The following is a 24,698-nucleotide window of genomic DNA, read 5'->3' on the forward strand; positions in this document are numbered from 1 at the left end:
CAAAGCCTTTTGAAGTGGCAGTGGCCATACTTCATTGACTTGCAGTGTAAAGCTATACCTTCATCCATTGTTGACGTTATAACTTTATATCCGTTATTTCAAGTATAATGACCTCGGTGGGGTCATGGCTGTAACATTTTTTTAAAAAAAATCTGGTCTTTGGCTCAGACTGAATTTGTCCAAGAGAGCTGGAGTTGATCCAATATTAAATTAAACTACTACTCGTAGTTTGGTGTTTTAGACATTAAGACTTGATATTGTTAATGATTGACCACTATAATTCTGTTGTAAATGACATGGCTTCTATGTCTTAGTGTTCTTGATAATCTGAACCCTATATTCAATTTTGTAGGAGAGCCTTGCACCTATTTGAAGCTTAGTCGGCTCATGCATACATTATTTATTTTGCGATTTTTCATGTCAGTCAGTTTCAAGAAGTTGGTGTCCATATGGGAAGAGGAGACAGGACTTCAGGAAGGTTCTCATACAGGGTTGCAGTCACAATGTGAATCAGATGATGAAACTATGATGTCGGGAAATGCTGAAATCTCCCATGTTACAAGTAATTTGCTTGATCCATCCACTAGAATTGAAGCACTGCAGAAATATAAGTTAATAGGAGAACGTTATTATCGAAAAGCGTGTGACTTGGATGCAAAATTACGAAAGTTTGAACAAAACATACACAGGCCTTATTTTCATGTGAAGCCACTTGATGATAGTCAACTAGAGAATTGGCATCAGTATTTGGATCTTGTTGAAATGGAAGGTGATTTTGACTGGGTATATGACTATGTTCCCAAAATGCTTGAGGTGTTTAAGCCTTCCGTTTTCTTTTGAGTACTGAACTAATCTCTCTGCTTTTTTTTTTCCGTAGGCTGTGAAACTGTATGAAAGATGTTTAGTTTCTTGTGCCCATTATCCTGAGTTTTGGATGCGCTATGTCTACTTTGTGGAGGCCAACGGAGGGAAGGAGATAGCAAGTGATGCTATGGACCGAGCAACCAATATCTTTCTGAAGGTGTTATATTAACTTTGAATATGATATCTCATACTTCCAATATAAGAACGATTTTGGAAGGAAAATGACATTGTTCTATTCGAGACCCCCCAACTAGCCCTTAAATCACTAAATAATAAAGGTTAAAAGGGCAAAGTGCAAAGATGATTAATATGAGCAGTTGCTATTTTTTTTTACTGATAAGTAAATCAATATATGCTATTCACCGGAGCCTTGGATGTAAAATTGTTGACTTCTGTATTAGCATTCAATAGTATTGGATCCACTTGCTCTACTGGGCCGCGGAGTAGGCTATGATTTCAGTATAAATTCGCGAGCATGTAGTTTGCTAAGGGCCTAAGATGTCTGACTATACAATGTCTTCGAAGCTGCTCCCTTGTAAGTGAGTGATAGATGAACCAACTCAACCAAAACCTTAAGGTGATGGTTGAGGCCCAACTATTATAAATATTCCTATTACGCTCCCTCACTCAAATGCCCGTTGGGCTTGAAGAGTGGTTAGTTGTGTACCGGCTCCCCCGTACCATGTGCTGGGTTTCCACTTCGAGTTTTTGAGGAGTTTTGAGGTTGCCAGGATTTGAACCCGTGACCTTCGGTCACACTGGCTCTGATACCAAGATAGATGAACCATCTCAACCAAAACCTTAAGGTGATGGTTGAGGCCCAACTATTATAAATATTCCTATTAGTGAGTTTACTTTTAGGCGAAACTTAACGCCTTAAACGTTCTCTTATGTTGCCAGATCTTTGAGATAAGGTCGTTTTTTTCTGTGTGCCAGTTTTCAGTAACATTCTTCGACTGAAGTGCTTTATAGATGATTGGAGGTTTCATGGATCTACTTTCCATTTCCAATAGAGCCAATGACTTGCTATTCTTTGGTTTTGGAATATGATGGAATAGAGCAGATTGACTGACTATACTGGCTAAGCTTCGTTTTAGTATGAAGTAGCAGTCCATTGATGCGAATCGTCGTAATATTCATTATGGGTCATCCAGAACACAAACCCCTTGTGTTTATAACAGAGGGGATAAGTTGCATACATCTGACCTCCCTTGCCTCGGTGTGGACGGGAGCCTTTGAGGCATGGGAAAATGTTGTTGCTAGAGGTTTCATGTATCTTTTCAATGTGGCTGATGTGGCTGATGCAGAATTCCCCTGGGATTCATCTTTTCAATGCTTGGTTTAAAGAGAACAATGGTGATATTGAAGGTGCACATGAAGCCGTTCTTCAGTGTGACCAAGAAATTGGATCTCATTTCGTTGACATGGTTAGGAGGAAGGCTAATCTGGAAAAACGCATGGTAAAAGATGCTATTTTTTCATTTTTTCATATTGATTGATTCTGCAGGTGTAAATTAAAGGTATATTTGTTTCCAAAAAAATTGTCAGGGGAATTATGCCAAAGCATCTGATATATACAAGGCATCACTTGATTTGGCTGCGGTGAAGAGTCCTGGCACACTACCGATGTTGTATCTGCATTATGCACGTTTCCAATGCATGGTACGCCGTTATTCCTAGTACCATCTTGGCCTTGATTTGTGTCTTTAAAAATAATATAATTTATTTAGGATAGGAATTTTTTAAAGATCCTCTAACCTGGTTGAATGCAATTGGCCATTAAGTTGTGCGGTTTACTGAAAACGTGCTAGTATGCCACCATCTTGTAGGAGGCCATGGAGGTGAATAGCATACATAAGATGTAACTTTTGAATAACTGCATTAATGTAGTTGATGATTACATACCTGCATCAAGTAACAAGAAGGTGTTCTTAAAAACAGTCCACCAGAATGTATTATAAGTGATATTCTCCATCGTTATTGAGAAGTGAGAAATAAAATTAAATAAAAAGATCATATGAGATTATTGGAGTGCGTTGGAAATTTTGTGTCTGTAGATTCTTGAAGTGACAGTTGTGGCTGTTGATGTAAGAGTTTTACTAGAGACGTAGTGTGATGGTCTGCACACCTCGATCCTTCGATCCTGTAGATTTTTATATTTTCCGTACTTTATTTTGTAAAGAGTTTGTAAAGGTCACACTCGAAGGTCTCTCCTATATGTTTGCTCTTATGATTATTAGTTTAACTTAGTTTTATAGTTCCGGAAGTAACATATTCGCTATTTTGCACATTCAATGTTTTCTCCTACTAGAATTTTGCTATCAAATAAGCCTCTCTAGGGAGTGCTAGTCAATGAAAACCACCTCCTACCTTTAAGCCTCTTAATGCTTGTTGCTCGCTTTCAATAATCCTATTGTTTACTTTTATTGCTTTTGTGTGTCGGCCGTCGACAATCGTGACTAGGATTTCCAACTCACCATCCCGTGTCCCGAGAAGCGTGCTAGTTGGCGATCCCTCACTAGCATCTCTTTGTTGCCTTCATTCTTGCCTTGGTGTGGGCAAGGGTACACACCACGATCCGGACCCTACCCTACCCTACCCTGACACGTAACATGTAGATAATATATTACAAAAGAAAATTCTCACTTTGGCGCCTTGATGCAAGTGTTGGACACGACACGATGTCGACACAGTTATTTTTCGCAAATTTTCTATTTTTTGGTCTAAAATGAAGTGTCAAAGTGTCAGTCGTGTCCGAGACTTCAAGCTTTGGACGCGCGACTAAAGCTAAGTGTCCGAGTGGACCGAAAGTCACATGCTTATCAAATGTAAATTTATAATCACTCACTAACTAGACTACTAAGAATTAAGATAGCATTATCGTGAAAGCAAGGGTCGAACCCACAAGAAAGGTCTAAGTTAGAGTGCAAACTAAACTAACTAGTATTGGGGGAGAAGTTAATTAAGGTGTATAAGAGTGCTAACTAAACTAACTAGTTTTAGGGGAAGGGATTTTGATTGATTGAAGATTGAACTAATAATAAGATGAGTAAATTCAGATTTTTAAAGATCTTAGGTCAAGTACAAATCCACAACTTAATACTAATTGATCATTGAATTCCAGCTAAAGATTTAATCACAACAATAATGAATAATGAATAGAGAATTTGATAAGGGGTAAATAACACATACAATCAGTTATACTTGAGATACATGATAATTGCTCCTATATATCAATATTAACGAATCCCGCTTAATATTAATCCTTTAGTTGTTACTAATGTAAAGTTAATTAAAAAATCCTTTTCAATTAATCAAACTAACAATAGAACGATGAGATAGATAACTAGTTAGCACACCTAGCAATCATAGAATAACAATATAACATTCATAAGATTAAGAACATAGCAATTAAGAATAGTCAAGATAAAGATTAAAACTTTCCAATTCACAATCTCATATCAAGTGCTTCAAATGGCTAGAACCAAAAAGGAGGAATTAGTACCTCATGATAGATTTACAATATTAGGTTTTATGGAAGAATCCTAAAGCTAAAACTAAGCTTATATTTATAGTAAGTAAGAAAGGTGGGTCGGAATATGGAAACTCGACTTAAATAATAATGGGATAATTAGAATAAAAACCGACTTCATATTAATAAGTCACGAAAGTCTTGCTTTGTCGTGCATAACACATGCGAGTTGTATGTGTCATACACACCTCGCGTGTAGCTCGCGTAGGCAAAAGAGGATTTGAAGCTTTAGGACACGTGAGTCGCGTCTAGGTTGCGTTTCTGTGCGTACTCAACTTGCGATAGCCATATCTCAGTCGTTTCTTAGCGGAACTAAGCGTATGACCTACCGTTGCTAAGATGATAAGCTTTCACCTCCAATTGGCCTTGCATTGGTCGCAGCTTTGGAGCTCCATATATGCCCCTTTGAAGTTGACGCTTGTGCAAACGCAATACGGCTCACAAAACATCGCTTTTGGCACTTGAAACTTCACAAAGTCTACCCATATAGCACCTACGAATACCGTCTCATCAACTATGGGTGTCCCACTTTGGTGACTTGAGGTTGGTATTTTTTCACTTTGGTGACCTAAATACCTGATATATAGAACACTCAGCTTTACCTAAATCAATGACGTGGATCTTGAGGTTTGGACTATCTCCCACTTTGGTAACCCTGTGGCTGGTATTTTTTTTTTCCACTTTGGTGATTTAATAGAACAGTCAAGTTCACCTGAATTAATGACATTTTAATAACTTAGAAAACTGCGAAAATAAGCATTAAAGTATATATAAAGTCGCATTTTCACATAATTTTGCAAAAAAAATAAAAATAAACTACTTGATTATGGTTAAAATATATGTTATGTGATGAAATTTTAGAGATGTTACACCTTTACACCGCCAAAGTGAGAAATATTTCAAACCTCAATGTGGAATTCATAAAACCTTAGGACACCAAAGTGGAATTAGGATAAAATTTCAAGGAATTAAAGTGGAAGTATTCCTTTTTAAAATAATCTAGAACAAAGACTCGATGGCACTAGGTTACCCCTAACTAGACAGCTTAAACTGGCCTACGCCTAACAAGTTTTCCAATCACTCACTAACAGCTAGAAAAGTTTGCATCCCTTGGGGGCTGTGGTACATCTCTTCCTTCATGTCTTTCAGTATTTCATTGTAGTTTATGAATGATGTTTCTACTCCCTTTTCCCCATTCATTTGGCCACCGATTCCATTTAAAGTGTTTGAGTCATTTGTTTACCTTTCTATTTTGAGAATGTTTCTACTGAGTAAACTTATCATCCACTTGAATTTTGGTTCACATATTCAATATCGATAGCTACTGTTGGTCTCCTCCTCCTATGTCTTTGTTCAAAGAGCAAAGGTAAACATTACCGTGACTGAGGAACCATATCTTACCATGTCTTTCCATCATTGGGTGACTCATTATCTCGTCTTTTCGGTGACTGACATTTACAGCATTGTTTGATAGTCTTTTGTTCCCTTTTGATAGGTCAGAAATAGTGTGGAAGGTGCAAGAGAAGTTTTGTTGGACGGTATTCAACGCGTGCCTTGCTCAAAATTACTCCTCAAGGTATATCCCTCCTAAATGAGTCTTATTGGTTTATGGAAAACGGTTTGGGACATGAAAGCTACCGCTCTCTCAGGCCACAAGGCACACACCTTTGGTGGATTCTAAATACTGGAAACTAGTAACAAAAATGTTACCCTTCCTTACAGGAACTTCTGCATTTTTCATCGATGCATGACGGAGCAAAGCAGGTTAACCTTTTGGATTCACTTATTGCTCGGGCACTTACTTTTGGGCCAGACGCTTCAGGTGATCTTAGCATGAAAGATCGTGAGCAAATTTCAACATTATATTTGGAGGTAATTCTCTCTGCATGGTTGTGGATTCTGATGGAGTACAGCAAAATGGCTCATTAAACTGGTTGTACTTCTTTTTATTGTGAAGTAACAGCCATTCTATGCAGTTTTCGACGCTATTTTCATCTTAGGTCATTCGGAAACCACCTCCCCCCCCCCCCCGGCTCAGAAAATTTGCGAGAGCCATTTACGCTCTTACTCAATGGTAAACTAGAACATTATCTGTCGACTTCTTGCAATGGTTCATGAACTATGTAATTTACCCGTGGGGAAAGCAAATTGTTCTTCTGATATAGCTTAGTACACATTGGTCTATGTAAGTATAGAGAACAAAGCTGCTCTGAGGTTCCTTAGGTAGTAGAACTCAGGTGAGTTTTGTTTAGTTCATACTTATTATGTTGATTTTACATAACATAGCGATGCATGAAGATTATCTTGTGGTAGGTACTAGCTGCACATTCCTGTGGGAAAAAGGTTAAATACCAACTTTGCTGGTTGGCCCGTCCAGATCCAACAGGCTGTCCTGCCCCATTTACAATTCCAGTCTTTATGATTGATGCATTTCTTTGATCTAAGAAACAAAAACCATGATTTTGCGATCAACAGTTCCATCAGCTAAATCTTCTTAAACAAGAACCTTGTTATCCTTAAGCTATGCTTTCCTGATAAAATCTTTGATTTTTACCATGACAGTTCATCGACTCTTGTGGAAGCATCCATGATATACGGAAGGCATGGATTCGTCATCTGAAACTCTTTCCTCATTTAGTCAGAGAGCAGTCTTCCCTCAAGAATTCTGCTGATGCTGGTGCTGTACTAAAGATGGTTGCTGAAGGTAGACCCGATTTTTTTGACCTGGTCTTTCAAAAGTCTTCAGTGGAGAATGCTGATAAAAATGAACAGACTATGAATGACCAGGCACAGTTTGAACCGGGTGATGAAGGTCTAGATTGTTTGCAGGTAGAAGTAGAACTCTCACCCTCAAAGTCACACATAGAGGATCAAGCTATAGAACATGACAATGAAAAGCCTGCACAATCTGTTGACAATTGTGGCTCAAATGGCATTAAAAAACAGCAAGAGCTGATAGCTCAACACGAGAAGCCAATCTCAAAAGATGGTCGTTCATCAAATCCTCAGGATGATGAATCTCCTTTTGTTAACGAATGTAAAACTCTACCTGTTGAAGCTTCTCCAGAAGGGATCCCCATGCCAATTCCTGTAAAACCTTTGGATAATGATGCTGCTGAGACATGCAACGATTCTTCCTGTCCTACACGTAGACAACACAAGGATTTCTCGCCAGTATCATCCCCGACTCGTACTTTAGATAGAGAAGGTAGCCGCTTCCAGCTCAATTCATCTAATAGAGGTCGTTCAGAGTATGGTTCTCCAGAGAATTCTGGGGACCGACGGGATAGGTCTCTTTCTCCAAGAAGACGGAGTTCTCATGGGTATTCGGATAGCCAACACCATAGGCAACGGTCCCTTTCTCCACGAAGGCATAACTCTCGCTGGAATTCAGATGAACGTTGGCATCGAGACAGGCGTCAACCCAACCGTCGTTATCCCCGGTATCCAGATAATTCTCGAGGTCCTAGAGATGGCAGGACGCTAAATCAACATATAGGCGTCTTTGGCAACAAAGGACAGTCACATAATGTTCAAAATCAGGTTGTTGGGTCTGCTCCTCAAGACCTGCTTCCTCTTCAACCCAGTGTGTATACTCAAGCTCAGGTCAACCAATATCCATTGCCTAATAATAATGAGCAATATGGGGATGTGCAGAACACTCAATTGTACAATCAGATGTGGCAGTATTATTATCAGCAACAACAACTTCTCCTGCAACAGCAATCAGCATCGCAGCTGCCACAATCACAACAGATGGCACCCACTCAGCAGCTTCAGCAACAGGTACAAAACTCAGGACAGGAGCAACATGTGCCAACTCATCAACAGAGTCAGGTAGATCCTAATCAGATGTGGCAATATTATTATCAGCAGCAGCAGCAGCAACAACAACAACAACTAGTATCTCAGCTGCCACAACCACACCAGGTGCCACCTCATCAGCAAAATCCAGATCAGGAGCAACATATGCCAACTCATCAGCAAAATCCAGGTCAGGTAGTTCCTAGTCAGCAACAGCAGCAGCAATCATATCAATACCAGCAACTGCAGCAACAACAGTACTTACTCTATCTTCAGCAACTACAGCAATATCAGCAGTCACAACAGCACCCAGGATCAGTGCAAGATCAAACATTACCCCAGAAACAAGTCGAGTTGCCTGAGAACCAACATGATCAACAAATGTTGCCTGGGGATCATTATCAGAATGAGGATTTGTCTTCTCAGAAGGATGATGGTCCATCACATGTTGACTCAAAGGCAAACCATGAACAGGTGTTTCACTACTCCCAAGCTGTTTTGTATGATTCTCTTACTCAACAAGTTATGCGGAACTTCCTGATTGAGTATTATAGATTTATAAGTGGCCGTGAAAATTGAAATGCTTTTGACAGAACACATAAGACCTAAGGAACTTCTAGTCACCCGTTCATGTTAACAACAACAACAACAACAACAACAACAATATTAACCCAGTGCCTCAATGGCTCCCGCAAATTGCGGGGTAAGGGGGGGTCGGATGTACGCAGCCTTACCCTTGTGTTAGAAACACAAAGAGGCTGTTTCCGAATGACCCAAGATGAAAATTGCGTCGAGAACTGCATCGAAGGACTGCTACTTCACAAGAGAAAGAAACGCAGCCACTTTAGTAAGCCATTTTGCTTTACTCCATCATAATCCAGAACCAAAGAGTAATGAGTCTTTGGCTCCATTGGAAATATGGAAAAAAGTCGCCCATTCATGTTAGTGGTAAATAAATTATACCTACACTGAAAGATGATATTTCCATCCTTTTAGGTGATGTATTCAAAAATATTCCTTTCTTGCTGCTGTTATGGTTATAGTAAAAAAAAAATGCTGTCATAGAGGCTAACGCAGAGATTAGAAAGTAGAAACATCCTCTCCTGTAATGACTGATACTGATAACCATCGCTTTTAAACTGAAATCATGATGCTCTTCTATAGAGTTACCCTCACCTGAGTAATCTTATTGATAACTGATCATGCAGTTACCCAAAGAATCGTACTTTGTATCTGCTCTCGGGACAAAATACAACTTAGAAGTGATCTAGGTTTGGCACAAAAATTGAATTCTTCTCTTTTAGTGTTACTAACAAACACCGTCTTGTTAGCTTAGGATTTTTTTGTTCAACAAGTGAAATGTAGCTGTAGCATGTGAGGAGGCTCAATAGTTTTGTGTGGGAGCAATTTTCATAAATTGATTTTGTCGTAGGTCTGATGAGGAAGCAATTAGTCTGCTAGCTAGGGGTAAGGCTGTGAACAATCTTGATTTTCCCATACCACACTCACACAAGAGGTTTTATATTCTTGTGCCCCCCCTTCTCTTAGGGATAAATCAAATCGTGAGATCAATATCATAATTATACCACTAATACTAAACTTTATCTTAGGTATTAGACTTCAAATATATTCATAATTCATTTCACTCTTGTGATTCTCGTTCTACCCTGAATCTAAATATAACAAAATTAAAAGTCCAAGGATGACATATTTGGTTAGTATAGAATATAGAGGGACATCAATGGTTTTTCCTTTCTATTAGAATCGAAGTCCAATTCAAAGTGATCAATCTTCGTGGTATATTGGAAATATGTTGATAGAAACTTGACAATCTCTACTTTCAACAATCTCCGTTTGAAAGCAAAAAGGATTGACGGGCACTAGGAGAAAAGTTCACTTTTCCTCTAGGTTTCTGTACTTTGTGATTGTTTCATTGACACCCGCCTCAGGGTAACACTAGGTTGTGATAATTTTGTATTTTGTGATTCTCTAGACGACGCCATTTAGATCGTCACTTTTCTCAACATGGAGAATTGTCCTTGCTATCAATCTTGTCTTTTCTGGACTCCATAACATTCTTACGAGACATCATTACGCGTCATACCAGTTCCTTCGAGAATTCATGATTTTTTGGCCTTTAAGACAATTTTGATTCCCATGTTAAAAAGTCATATGTGAAGTAATTAGATTCCGAACTAGTAGGTCTCATGCTTAACTTTTGCTTATGAACATGATCCTGGTTTTTGCTCAATTGTAAAGGCCTTTATGTTGACTGAACCAAGTCCATCCTATTCAGCCTCCCAACATTTTTGTATGTGCATTTGTCCTTCATAGTTGTCTTAGTGCTTATGGTGTAAAGAAGATCTTGGCGATGATGGTAGAAGCTAAGTTGTTATTGGATGTTTGATTTGGGAAACTGAGCGAATTAGGATCCTGCTCAAATGGCGATACATTGGTAACACTCGTCACCACCACTTCCAACTTATACTCCTTCGACTACCCAAGCTGTTTTTGTCAACCACCACTTCTCAACATCAACTCCTCCGACCACCATCTACTCCTTCAACCACGTCAGTCATTTACATCGACTCCCATTTCCAACATCCAGCACTCAATCTCAGTGGCTCGCCTGTTGTGGTGGTGTTGAGGAGATGATGTAGTTGTGGAGGGTCTTGTCGATTTTGACGGGCCATCTAACCCATCGCCGGTGTCAATCACGGATATGCTCCTTTTCCGACCTCCTTGGGTTGGGGGGTTTCCAGAGGTCGAGCGAGGGTGGTTAGTCGAATTGCGGTGGTAGGTCTGGTCGGGGCTAGGGTCAAGTGGTGGTGGTAGGTTGGGTGGGGGTTGGGATCGGGGTCAAGCTGTGGTGTTGGGTTGAATGGAGATTGTGGGTTGTGTTGGGTGGTGGTAGAGGGCTAGAGCGGGATAAGAGATTAAAGTGGGAGATGCTGGTGTACAGAGGTCTGTTATGAGAGGATGAGGAGTAAGGTTAGGAGAAATTTTCACCCTTTTCTACTAAAGAATGAGAAACAATCAGATGAAATAAAAAGGAGTGATTAATTTTTACATTGTTATGGCCCTAGTGAATTGGGTATGGAACCGCTGGGGGATGCTTGGGTGCATTTTTTAGTCTGTCATATTTGTTTGGTTTAAGGTCGTGTCAGATAGGCGAACAAGCCTTTAAAGGTTATATGAAGCTTCATCAGCAAACACCCTTCGAGATTAAGGATCCCTCATGTATTCATTAGGAGTTTCTTCCATTGGCTCGTGCATTATAAAAGATACTGCACATCTATTATTTCGCTTACTAGTTGTATAGTACTCCCGATGACAGCATCAGATATGACTAGACGGTCTACATGACAATCATAATGAATTCCAAGACAACTCCAAAGTTGGAGACTTGGAGAATACAGTATTCTGGTGTCTTTTTATCTGTAGAATAAAAATTGTCACACTGCTTAGCTACCTGAGGCATCACTTCTGCCTATATTTTCATTGTAAGTTGCTTCTCAGTGAGTTTTCTCAGTGATGTTTCTGATGTCAGACCACTGGACATGGACCTGACTGTGTTTTGAACTCTTAAACGATAGGCTTTGCTCTATGGAACATGAGTTTCTATTTCCAGTGGAGCCAAAGGCTCAGTAGTCTTTGGTTTTGGATTATAATGGATAAGTGAAATGGCTAATTATTGGCGAGTTGGCGTGCTCCTTATTATGAGGTAGACCCATTTTTCATTATGGGTCATCGGCCTGTGGTATATCATTTAAAGGGAATGAGTACTTGCCCGAGAAATGAATAGTTGTCAGTCAGTACTAGAGTTGCGCCCTTCCATATTTTTCGTGCCCAAATCATATGCATGCTAGTTAATATATACTACTGTTTAGGAGAGGCTTTAGTGGTTGCTGGTTGGTGCTTTGAGCCTGATATGTCTGGGCCTTGTATTTTATATTTATAATTAGTTTTTTTTTTTTTTTAATTCGAAATGAAAATAATCGAACCTGGTTCATTAGTGTAGAGTATTGAACTGCTGTTTCAAAGTTTTTATTTTGCTTGCAGTACAAAGGAATAGATAATCAGGCCTCAGCATCTGGAACATCTGGAGCTACAGATCAGCTGCCTGAAATTGAATGAATGGAGGATATGTGAATATGAAGCTTGGGTAAAGAATTCAAGTTCTGTGTAGCGTGTACGGTGGTTACCTAAAGCTTGAGTGTTTTAGTTACTTCCAAGGATTTTTTTTGCTTTTCCTTCCTTGGCGAATTGATTGTAACCCAAACTATTTGGTTTGGGAAACAATATTTGGAGCTGAGCTTGTGTTGTGTTGTTTTATAGTGAAGATGTCTCATTACGTAAGGATCAATGTTTATTTTCATAGACCCTCAATTGAACGTTTTACCCATTTCACTCTGCCTGTTGCAATGAAAAGGCCGTTGAGCTACGACACAATATTAATTGCCAATTATATTACAATTTTCAGATTCGACACCCAGCAACATGTTACTTAAAACTTTGGAGAAAAATTTATCCTCATGATTCTATCTGGCTCAAAACAAAATGTTTACTCAGAAAAACAAAGGTAGTACAATTGTACGATAGTCAGTAGACCAATATTCAACGACTTTTTTCATAAATCAAGAGTCGAATAGCCATCAGAAACTGCAAACTATGAAAACAAAATAAATCCGACAAATTCAAAAGCAACCAATTACTGTTCAAAGTTCACCATTTCTGCAAATCACTCCCGTCTTTATATGCGAATATTATCCTATTCATTACTAATCTTCTCTTTTATTATACCTTCTTCAAACTTCTCACACAAATCAACAAACTATCATTAAAATTTCACTCACATAATTAATTACATAATACAAGTCTCCAGCCAAAATGTCCTTTACATCTGAGGTTAACACCAGGGTTATGCCAAAAATAAAACCTATTTGAACCTAAATGTTACCACGATAAAAACTCAACAGATAAACGCCCATTCGTTGCTTCCAGCTCTCCAAACTGCCGGTCACAATCCAAAGATAGCTTTGGCAAGTAATACAATGTTCCAAACAAAGATAAAACGCTCAAAAAGACAAAATTAGTTTGCAACATTTCCCTCAGAATGTGTGAAAATAATAAAATAAAAGCTGACAAGTTACTAAACAGAAAAGCCCAACTGAATATTCATCTTCATATTCAATTATTTGAAATCTCTGACAACCATCATCATTCAAGTTAGCAAAAATACCCACTTACATCGGTAATATTTCAATTCGAAAGATCGAAGATAAGTTGGCGGAAATCATAAATTTATTCCAACGTACCTATTTAATTTTCCAGAAGCATCAAATCCAATAAAGCCCTCACATAACCTGCAATAGGGTATGTAAGACAGTGTATTCTAATCTGTACACAAATGAATATTGCTGACCAGATGTTCCTGCCTTAAGAAGAGAACATCGCTTATTGGCAGCGCATATGTAAGGACCCAGACTGCCATGAAAGTTTGAAGATAAACCAACAAAAACCTTGGTTTTATGATGGTTTAGTAGCTTAGACAAACAAGGAAAGTCTGATTCAATGCACTTGCAATACATATTATCTCCCATACCCATTTCTCACACTTGACACTCGGACATGATACACCTTAACAGTTCATTTCCACCCCAAAAATTACGCTTTCGTTAAATAAAAGAGTCCAACCCATGTACATGCACCATGTTGGATAATTCTAGTCGTGTCTAACTAACATAGATCACGAGAACTAAATAATCATTTCATTCACAAAACCTAACATACTCATAAGCCTCCAATTCCTCCATACCACAGACAATAGCTCCATCGAGCACTCTCCACAATTTCAGAGAAGTTTTCCTCGCAATGGGCATGCGCACGCACCACAACCTTCAACCCTAATGTAATCAAGTAAAATAATCCATATCTCAAAGGAATATGAACCCATAAGGAATAAACCAACGGCCAAATGGTCGGGCATCAATAAGAGTCACTGGTGATAGACACCTGATTGATTACATTGACTAAGAGGCACACAAATGAGCATGACAGGGTAGAGTAAAGTAATGATCTCCAAGCGCAATGTCCTCCACCATGTCTATTCACCTAGGGTAATGAGTTACACAAAAATGTGTTTACTTTCAGACACATTCCGTGAGGGAAAAACCACTTTATCATTATTTGCTTTAAGGTTGTATTATCAGGATCGAGGTCGCCTTTGTGGTTGGATTCTGTTGGAATATGAGGCCTATAGATATATTAAGGGCAACCAAAATGGTAGAAATTCCTTCCCAATTCCTACCTTAGCAACTTTTTCCCAAACAACAATTAAGCCCCGGAGCTAAGTTCCCAAAGATGATACCTTTCTCACTTCTGGTTAATTATGACAATTCTCAACTAACAAACTTCAGAAATTAACATTATTTCAACAAATTTTGGCCTCCTTAGATTGTTGATCGTACCAAAATGAGCATATCATTGTCTATTCTTCAAGTCTTTTTTTCAATCATTTTCATTTGCATTAACTTAAAGTGCTCTTTTAGAATTGAGAAGACACTATTTATGCTGTCATTTCTACATAGCAAAACAATCTGGCAGGTTCATTTAGAAAAGGTAGTAGTAAAATCAAGCATTTAGGGTAGAGAACTACAATAGCTGATTTCTAAGGACATAAAAGAGCTAGCACAACCATGCAAAAGATATCAAATTTAAAAACTACACTGTACCAACTTAAATTTTAAGACAGCAGGTACTTGGCTTCTAATATCCATTCTACACAAATAGTATTATATTGGCTAAGCTTTCCACATGTACCATCCCATCATATGTATGGTATAGTTAGTGAAGACAACAACAAAGATTAATGAAGCATGCACACAGCATATCGCTTAAATAAACATCTACTATATCCAATGTACTGCAGTCAGAAATCAGAAATAGGAAAGTACCGAGTACTAGTTGCATTCTTTTACAGCACCAGAGTCCAGACCTACAGAGCAGACTTCTTGCATGATTGCATCCTAGAGACGTGACGTACTCATAATACTAAAAAAGATTTAATATAAACGGTCCAACTGTAAAATATATGCCTTTCTCTTACCTTACCAAGGAATAATAATACCTCATATTCGCCCTAACAAAGGCAGCTAACTTTACAAGTAAGACTTCAGAAATGAACAAAGTCCTTTTAATAGCCTCGGGAAGGATAAAAGCTATGAGTGCCTCCAATTAAACAATGCTTTCATGGTGTTAAAGCCACATAAAGCCATGAGCATTTATAGGCAAGCACATGAGAGTCAACATCTACTAGGTACACGGAGTGCCAAGTAAAATATCACTCAGGGTCAAAACGATCTGTGACAACGTAAATCTGACTTAAGGACGTACTTTCGTGGGGGCATTGCAATTTGAACATGGAAATCTGATCTCACTCATATTTACAATGCCAGACAAGCATTATTTGGGCCCTCACCCGAGTGTCATCTAACCCAATGCTCTAATCTATACATTACAAATATAGCACTATAATAAATAAGTCCACCTGCCTTTGTTAGCCACCAAATAATTAAGATAGATATTGATCCCATTGTACAGAGTATAAAGACAAAATCCTTCCAAAACATTGCCTGGGAGACGCATCTGAAAAATCTTTGAGCATATTAGATTAAAGAAAAAGACTTCTACAGTTTCACACATATGAAATATGTAGTACCAGATATCTTACCCTTTGAAAGAAGGGCTTAAGGGGCTCTCTCATAAATAGAATTCACCAGAGAAGCAAATCAGAGAAAATAAAATATAACAGAATACATAAGCCAGAAATTTACATGGGTGACATGGAAAGAACAAAAAATTATTCTTCAATGCATCTTGCCACATTGTTTCGGTGTTCTCTGAACTTCTTGTTTCCTCTTGGGGTAGGGGATGCTTTAGCATAGACAGACATATATCCCTCACTCTCACAGACCTCGCATTGATCCTCTCTAGTAGTCTGTTAACTTTTTCTTCAATTTTTGTTGTTTCTCCTTGTTAGTTCCTCTCAATTCACTCCAGTACCGTTTTTCTTTTTACATTCTCTTCCTCTTTTCTTTTTTTTTTTCTCTTTTTTGAAGGGCTGGGAGGTGGAGGGCTTCATTATTCCTCTTATATTCTCCAATATATTCCAATCTCTCTCTTTTTTTTTTTTTTTAACCTATTTGATTTCTCACTTAGTTTTTGGAGGAAAAGAGTTTGGACATTGGAGCGGAGTCTGGTGCATTGTTCACCAGAACCTATGCATAGCCAAAAAAAAAAACTACTCCATAAGACAAGAAATTTTTAAGTTTCTATCATCAAGACCCATTCTCATTGGATACTATATGTTAAGAAATTAATATGTGTAACACTATCATTTTAGATCAAAATAAAATCTCGTAAAATTTCAAAAGAAAGCTGATATATTATATGTAAGCATGTCTATCAGTCTATAACAAATATTTGTAGGATCACAGTCACTGACAACACTGAAGATTATATACAAATTCACGCAAAATAATAGCATCTTTAACTGTACAGGAGAATTAAAGGATGTTCCTGGAACTACCTTTGGCATATAGGATACCCATGAGATGTTAGCCAGGATAAGTAGATGAAGATGACAGACAGTAAATCTAGCTCAAGCAGAAAAGCTAATTATTCTATAAATTATATCAGGTAAGATAAATGAAGAATGGACCATCTCAGTAGTTGCTTGCTTTTTTGCAAAAATGGGTGATGAAAGAGTTAACCAGTGATGAACTCTAGATTAAAAGAGAGAACAAGGGACTTTATTCCTTGTTACCAAATCTCTTGGCAATGAGAGGACGCACATCATCAGCATCAACTAAAGTCTCCAAGAAAGGGATCAAAGAGATTAGTTCATTGTCTAAGGGGTCATCAAACCAGCTCTTTATTGGAATCCCATTATTGACTTGTAACCTGAAAACCTGGCAGAGCAACAAAATTAAAGTAAGAATAACTTGCACCATTCTTGAAAACTTTGGCGACAATATGTTTCCTGTCCTAGATCTGTTAGACTTCTCCTGCATAATTTGACTAAAACTATCTATTTTTACTTGTTAAAGTCCTATCTTTCAGATGACAGCGATAGCTGACACCTGAACTTGTGATAATATAACCCATTATCCGACACAAGTAACAATTAATGTGCATCAAACACAATAAGATACCCCTGCATATAAGACTAAACAAACCGCTTACCATATGAAAGTTTTAGTTTTCCACGGGAGGTTTAGAATAATGAAGAATAGGGAACAGCAGACTAATAAGTTCATGCAGAAAGAGGGCAGATAAGCAGGATTTAATCCAAGATGATTATATTCAAGGAGGGAAATGGGTGAATCTGTACCTGAGGGGAATTATCAATAATTAGAACCTTAGCAAGATCAAGACCTAACACAGTCAAGTCTTTTGTATAAGTGCCTTCAGAAAAAATGCATGACTCGCGATACGCTCTACCAGAAATAAGCTTCCCATCAGAATCCAGTATGTCCAATAGTTGTTCAGCATAGATGCTTTGACTGGCAGTAAAGACAACAACTTCAAACATTTCTGCAACTCGCTTCAAGAATGTCCGAAGGTGAGGCCTTTCTTTGACATATACAATATGCTCTTTCATGTTAAAGAATACAGTGAAGGTAAAATCCGAACTTTCACAGTGTTCCAGGGTACTGTGCACAAGTGTTTCTGCATTGTGGGAAAAAGAAGTTACATATAGGACTATCAGCTTAAGCTTAACCAATGTACGCTAAGGTAAGACATGCCAGCTTGCAATCCTCATTTACAACCCGACCAATGTTATAAGTCTTATAACATCCAGCACATGGTGTTCATCAAAGATAACCCCAATATGCTTCTCCTTTGACTTTGTTGCAGAGGATAAAAGCACCTATGACTAAGATGATTTGATGGCATTATTGATTAGTTTTCTTGACTTCCTCTACTCCATAGCATAAATAGAAAGTGGTTTTTTTTCGAACTTAAAATCATCAAATGGAAATATGATACACAGGGACCTCTATGAAAATGCCTATTACGATTACAAAATAACCATTAGAAATTGTACTTACCTATCTCGTGAAATATACTTGTAATTTTCTTGATTCATTAATATGCAACTTTTCCTACTTAGAAACAATAAAAATGTGGACAAATGCTGGTCAACAGCAATAATGATATTAGGTGCATGGTACATTTGTCCGACCCAAAAAAAAAAACATAAATAACATGAACAGCTATGAATTTGATTCAACATACCAGCAAAATCTTTTCGCTTTACTATTTTGTATTGAAAGTGAACATTTCCTTTAAATTTAAACATAATTCCTAATTTCAAAATTTAGGTTCTTTTACCAATCAAACTTACGGAAAGATGTGGTCAACAGGCATTAGCAACTCCACAATAACAGCTCATGCATGTCAGCCATTATACCCTCGGGCATTCAAATAGTAAGGAAAATAAAACCATGTAGGCATTGACACCAATATGTACCAGATAAATAAAACAAAAAATAAATAACTCACCATCTAAATCAAGTACTAAAGTAACAGGCTTCCTTTCCCGTGATTCCTTCGGTAAGATAGTTGGCCGTCCACTGGGCACAACTTCAGAAAGGTCAGGCAAATTTCTTATAAATGAATGCGGATCGAAATACTCTGCTTCATCCGAGTCCATAGAAGATCCCAGAAACATATCTTGATCACCGGGGCGAATCTGATGTATAGCTAACAAAAAACTTGAGTCATCACATTCCGCCCTTCCTTCGTCTGATGATTGTGAATCAAGCTTTTCACTCGTTTCCACAGAATCGTCAAGTGACGGTAGCATAAGGTGACGTTCAGAAACATCAAACAAGATGTTGGATTCTGTCGTACCATGTTCAGGAAGTAATAGGGTCTCAGCAATACCATCACACAGGAAACTCCCATCAAACGCTGAACCTTCAAAAATCATGTCTGAAACATAGAAATCTGATATGTTGCAGCTTTGATAGTCAGATGAGCTTCCACTATTACCATCACTCTCATCTGTTGAGCTCAAATGAAATGGATCTGAAGCAAAATCAACTCCTGTGCAAAAGAAGAATAGTTGACCACTTGATCAAATTGCACATTGAGCGTGTCGTAAGGAGTAGAAATGATAAAATAAGGAAGAGGGGGGAAGGAAGAATTGCAGGAGAGAAAATACAGATGCAGTTTACATGTAAGGAAGACGGAATCAACAAAATTCCATTCATGACAAGCATTGTATATAAGTAAATAAATAAATGCAAAAGAAAGCAGCGTGCAGTATGAGGTGGCCTTGTTAACCATATAATAGTCATGGAAGTGAAAGGAGACCAACTAGATTACGCTTTGTTAAATCTATGTTTGTAAGTGTCATAGGTCATATCAGCTAATTCTCCCCAGTCTCTCTTTGTTTTAAACATAGGGGTGAAGCTTTGTTCACCTTACCCCTTGCCTTGATATAGGCGGAACGGGGAGGGGGTGTTTATTGCAGCCTTTCGAGGCTCACTGAATAATTAATCAAGAAATATACCAAGGAAAACTCAAAAGCATCTGCAGGTATAAAATGAGGGCTAAAAGACTTGAGTACACAATCCTAAAATACTTTGTGAATATGCATGTTATATTAACCACAAAATAGAGCAACTAGCAACCGTATCTCATGGAACAGTTGACCGTATAAAGCAAGCTTTGACCTCAAAGACTGAAATTAGCACTAAAGCCCCAAAGAAGCACCCATATCTTTTCAAGCTCAAATTAATTCTCAATGATCATTCTCTTTGAGAAACAATATTGTTAGATAAGATTACTACATCCACTTACCATTCATTGATCATTGGACAAAAATCTCCCTCTTAATTAGGTCGAGAAAGCACAACCCATCTAGGGAATTCCTAAAGTAAGCACTAATAACAGAGGCAGGCAGGGGTTAGATTCATACCATTACAAGAATTTGGAAAATTATGACCATCCATCTGACTCAAAGTGGGTGAAAAAATTGTCTCCAGTTTAGTAGATGAGACTGGAGGTAATTCCTGCAAATGAATTATTTACTGTTAAAATAAGAAATATGAAGAGCAAGAAGAGGGTTGCATCGTTTCCATAAAGTCAGAGACTATTTTTTGCCTCTTGAACATGATAGAAAAAGTAAAATGATTCACTAAAGTGTCTTTGTTTCTTATATAGTAACATACTAAAAATGGTAGTCAACCACTGCAATTTCTTGACGAAATTTTCAAAAAGGGAGGCATCATAAATCATCTATGGAGTATATGTTTTCATGGTAAGGTTACGTACATTGAATAGACATGGCAAAAAGGTCATCAGTGTCAGGCCATTTCGGCACCTTTACATTAGATCATTACGGGGTGGGATAGGGTGGTCATGGTCGGGTCATTCAAATCATTTCGGGTCATATTTACGGATGCTTTTTTTTAAGTTGATCAAGTTTAGATTGCTTTGGATCATCTCGGATTTGGGCTACTTTGGTTATGGTTCAGGTGAGCTCTACTTGGCTTGGGCCATTCTGGTCGGACAAATTTACTAAATCAACATATGACCCATGCCCCCCTTAGTTTGACATAGATGGAAGGAAGCCTTTGACTCAATGGGGTAATATTGTTATTTTAGTTCGAAGAGCAAGAAGCAGTCAACTTTGCACATTTTCCCTGTTACGACTTCTTGCATTATTGAAGAAAAGATAACAGCCTAAACTGCCTAGACAAATATATCATGTCTCATAAAGAATGAGAAAAATGAAAAGTTAAATCGACAATATTACCATTCTTTCCACCAATGCAGAATCATCAAGCAGTCTTGGTGGCTGCTTAAATTGGATGTCTTCACCACTAAAAAATTCATCAGATTTAGTAACTCCCACAGCTACAGGGTCTTGGATATTTGATTCACTGCTCGAGGATTCTGCACCGTACAACAATTAAAGTCAGAAAACCCTTCCAAGTACGTGTAAAAGTAGTTTAAGAGAAATAAAAGAACTGTTAATCCATTTCCAGTATATTTTTAAAATGAAACTTCTCGATCATAGCCTCATAGTCAAGATTCATTCTCATGTTCACATTAATGTAATAGCTCCCAAAGAGGAAAACGTCTAGGTAAAGCAAATGAGACAGAAGATTATATAGAGCAATGATTCTGTCAGAAACACAGATGTCAATCTAAAAAGACAGAAAAATAAATAAATTTAACAGCATAAAATTCTAAGGCTACATTTTTTTTCCTTCTTTTTTTAGTATCCTTCAAATCTCAATTTCTTATTAGATGTATATAATCCTGGTTACATGGTAGTATGGAAATGGTTGTGAATACCCTTTTGAGGTTAATACCTTCCTGGCAGTTCTGACAATAAGAGCCATCTTCAGAAGCTAGCTGAGAAATCTTGACCTGAGACCTTTTTGATATAGTATTTGACTTGTGACAAACACGTAGACAACTTTTGTCTTTGATGCAACACATACTTGCCTTCTTCATTCTTACTGATGGCATTGCTTGTAATTTTCACCAAAATATATAGCCAGAAACATGAGCCAGGAATGGCAGCATATGCAGAGATATGATCAGCAGCAGCAGACTAAGGAAAAGACCATCAAAATTGTAAGTGATTGTAGACATTTGGTACACAAGTAAATCCAATTTGCTAGAAGATTTGAGGAACTTTTGAATAAATATTTGAAGGAAGTTAAAGGATATTGGAAGGGTTTTCTAAGATACATTCATCCAACTGAAATCATAAAACTAAATTCCTCTAAAGATTCATATCAATATCAATAATGAAAGTGATTTAAGAACTAAAGTATATTTGAAGTTAGAACACTTATCAATCACTTTACGGCCATACATGCAAAACATTGTAAACTTCCATGCATAAAATTGCGTATCTTAGCTACTAAGGTGTTAAGGAATTTGCTGCAACTACTATATTACTAAAGTAAATTGGAATTCCCGACGACCTTTCTAGGCTACAACTACTATATTACTAAAAATGTTGACTTGGTCAACAAGCTTGTAATAAAACACATGTGAAAAGACAGAATGAATCTGTATCTACAATTCTTCATAAACATGTAAGTATGTAACCTACATATGAAACCATTGGATAGGATCCCAAAGAACAGCCTTCCCTCTATCAGTACATGACTTTAAACTCCCTAGCATCATATCCTCATGTTCCACCATGGATTTTATGAAAAAGCCTTGCTCAAGTAAGCAACCTATCTAATAAGGTAGTAAGCAGACACAAAAACCAGAGTCTTGTTTGGCAATCGACAAAAGTAGATATAGACATATGAAGATACGAGCGAACACATGTGCAGATTTGTTAACAAGTTAGATCATTTTCAATAGCGAAACTACAAATGATAAATCAACAAGTATCTTGAGTCATATCCTCATGGATTAAGTAAGCAAGTTGTTGGGTCAATTTAGATTTGAACCTCAAAACTAGTTACTTGTACTCAATATGCTATTTATCAAACCCTCAAAGACGATACAATTCATCGACTTGGCTGTATGTTGAACTCCTATGATAAGCATTAAAGTCATAATCATAGAGACTTAAACACAAAACCGAATTCCGGTAAGCAATAAAGGGAACTAAATCCACTACATCAACTGGCGATTGATTGCAAACTCTCAACTACGAACCTTCAATACTAAAAAAAAAAAAAAAAAAAAAAAACAAGCGATACCGAGTCAAACCAACTAAAAAAAAAAAAAAGAATAGAAAAATCAAATCCAGTTTCTGATTTTATTTGCTGACTTAATCACATACATGAAGAGTTTGACTTAAAAATTAAACCTTTCACAGCCAAAAACTTATTTAACACGCGAAAAGTAAAAACCCCAACAAAAGAAAAACCCAATTTATGTGGGATTTATGCAAGCATAATAATAATAAGCAACAAAATTTAAGTTAGAGCAGAAAATGATTCAGAAGTAGAATTAAAGGTGATAATAATGAAAGAATTAAGCAAGTAAGTAATAATTACCTTGGGTTAGGGAAAAAGTGATTAGATATACTTACATTAATTATACTCGGTGATTAATTAAGAGAGAGAGAGAGAGAGAGAGAGAGAGAGAGAGAGAGAGAGAGGGGTTAATTTAAAGAAAATTGAAATTAATATTAAGGAGAATATAGTAGAAAAAGAGAGAAGACGAGAAGAAGAAAAAGAAGAAGAAGAAGAAGAAGAGGAGGAGGTTGGGGTTGGGTTTTGTAGTTTGTTGTGTAGAGTTGAGTAGTCTTGACTTTTTTTGGTAGAAAAGAAAGAGAAGTAGAGGAGAGAGATTATGGTCAACGGTTGGGATTTCATCTTCAATTTAACCATCTTAGTATATTCACGCGTGTTGTCTTTCTACTGGTTACTACCTTGGTTACATGTTCACACTTGACATCCGCTCTTTTTTGATGAATTCATGAATGAATGGAATGAGAGGAGGTCAGAAAAGAGAGTAATATATGAATAACTGTCTAATTTCTCTACTCTCAATCATAAACACAGTAGACTTGCCATTACCAAACCTCCATTTTATTTCATCTGCCTACTCATTAATCATTATCAATCATTTATCACATTTTTGTTATTATTGAATTGAATTAGATTAGAAATAATCACAACACCATCACCCACTTGTCAACGACACTACCCTCGTCCTCGCCGACGTCCAACGTGGCTGTCACGATCCTCCTCCATTCACCCATTTTTATCCATTCGAAACCACGACCCTAATCGCTAAAAACCCTCCCAACACCATCGGAATGATGGTTCCTTATCTGATGGATGGTTTTGGGCTGCGATGAAAAGAGGAAAGTCTCTGGGCGGCTACCTAGAGGTCCTCGTAGTGGTGGTGATGGTGGTCGTTGAATGGCAGATGGGCAATGATGTTGACTTGATGAGTGGCGGTGGTAGGTGTCGACCACGCCACCCGCGTGATTGCGACGACACATCTTCCCACGGAACTTCGCAAAGAAGTACGTCATAGGTTCGTAACCGATTTGAAAGGCTTAGAAATCGGTGAAAGGTTTGAACAAGTCTGCATCTGAGGAGTCACCACCAAATTATTGTGGAAATTTGGAAACCGTTCGAATACTTCATGTCATGTCAAGACATAAAGTGACATGAACACTAAAAAAATCGTTACCCTTAGCGTTCTATGTCTAGAATGACTCTCGTAATACCAATGAACACGGATGTTCACAAAGATTCCAAGTAAGGGGTGGGGGTACGTATTAGCAAGTTCTTTAATCGAACACCTAATCCCGCCCGTCTCGATAGCGACCTCTACTAATGATTGACATTGTCATTTACATCGATTTTATTGATTATATGCATGAATGCAACATCTATCAGGTTAAACCTAGCATGTGAACATTAACTAAGTCGGTGATTTAGACAAGCAATAAAGGGGTCAAAGTGAATTTAGGTAGATTATA

General features: G+C 37.7%; 2 protein-coding genes across 9 annotated transcripts in view; one reads left to right on the forward strand and one right to left on the reverse strand.

Moving 5' to 3' along the window:
• The window catches only part of LOC141642899 (uncharacterized), a 29,124-nt gene extending 16,514 nt beyond the window's left edge, over nucleotides 1-12,610 (forward strand). For 2 of the 7 annotated variants that reach the window (XM_074451881.1, XM_074451887.1), the window contains exons 5-12: nucleotides 429-783; nucleotides 878-1,021; nucleotides 2,172-2,324; nucleotides 2,413-2,526; nucleotides 5,892-5,972; nucleotides 6,119-6,268; nucleotides 6,959-8,674; nucleotides 12,245-12,610. In XM_074451881.1, the coding sequence (XP_074307982.1) occupies nucleotides 429-783; nucleotides 878-1,021; nucleotides 2,172-2,324; nucleotides 2,413-2,526; nucleotides 5,892-5,972; nucleotides 6,119-6,268; nucleotides 6,959-8,674; nucleotides 12,245-12,337 (2,806 nt within the window). In that variant the 3' untranslated portion in view covers nucleotides 12,338-12,610. Of the gene's footprint in view, nucleotides 1-352; nucleotides 784-877; nucleotides 1,022-2,171; nucleotides 2,325-2,412; nucleotides 2,527-5,891; nucleotides 5,973-6,118; nucleotides 6,269-6,958; nucleotides 8,675-12,244 lie in introns of all 7 variants that reach the window. The other 5 variants (XM_074451882.1, XM_074451885.1, XM_074451886.1 and 2 more) reach the window with 5 other exon arrangements.
• Nucleotides 12,611-16,626: 4,016 nt separating this feature from the next.
• LOC141642900 (uncharacterized) lies at nucleotides 16,627-23,510 on the reverse strand. 2 transcript variants are annotated; one of them, XM_074451889.1, is made up of 7 exons: nucleotides 23,292-23,510; nucleotides 21,595-21,839; nucleotides 21,033-21,172; nucleotides 20,193-20,286; nucleotides 18,770-19,315; nucleotides 17,595-17,932; nucleotides 16,627-17,172 (listed from the first exon to the last, which is right to left on the reverse strand). In XM_074451889.1, the coding sequence occupies exons 2-7, from the start codon at nucleotides 21,752-21,754 to the stop codon at nucleotides 17,014-17,016; spliced, it is 1,437 nt and encodes a 478-aa protein (XP_074307990.1). In that variant the 5' UTR covers nucleotides 21,755-21,839; nucleotides 23,292-23,510; the 3' UTR covers nucleotides 16,627-17,013. The 2 variants fall into 2 exon arrangements, with proteins under 2 accessions (XP_074307990.1, XP_074307989.1); XM_074451888.1 differs by having other exon boundaries at nucleotides 23,257-23,510.
• Nucleotides 23,511-24,698: the final 1,188 nt, after the last annotated feature.

This window comes from Silene latifolia, chromosome 2 (assembly GCF_048544455.1).
Source record: "Silene latifolia isolate original U9 population chromosome 2, ASM4854445v1, whole genome shotgun sequence".
NCBI classification, from domain to species: Eukaryota; Viridiplantae; Streptophyta; class Magnoliopsida; order Caryophyllales; family Caryophyllaceae; genus Silene; species Silene latifolia.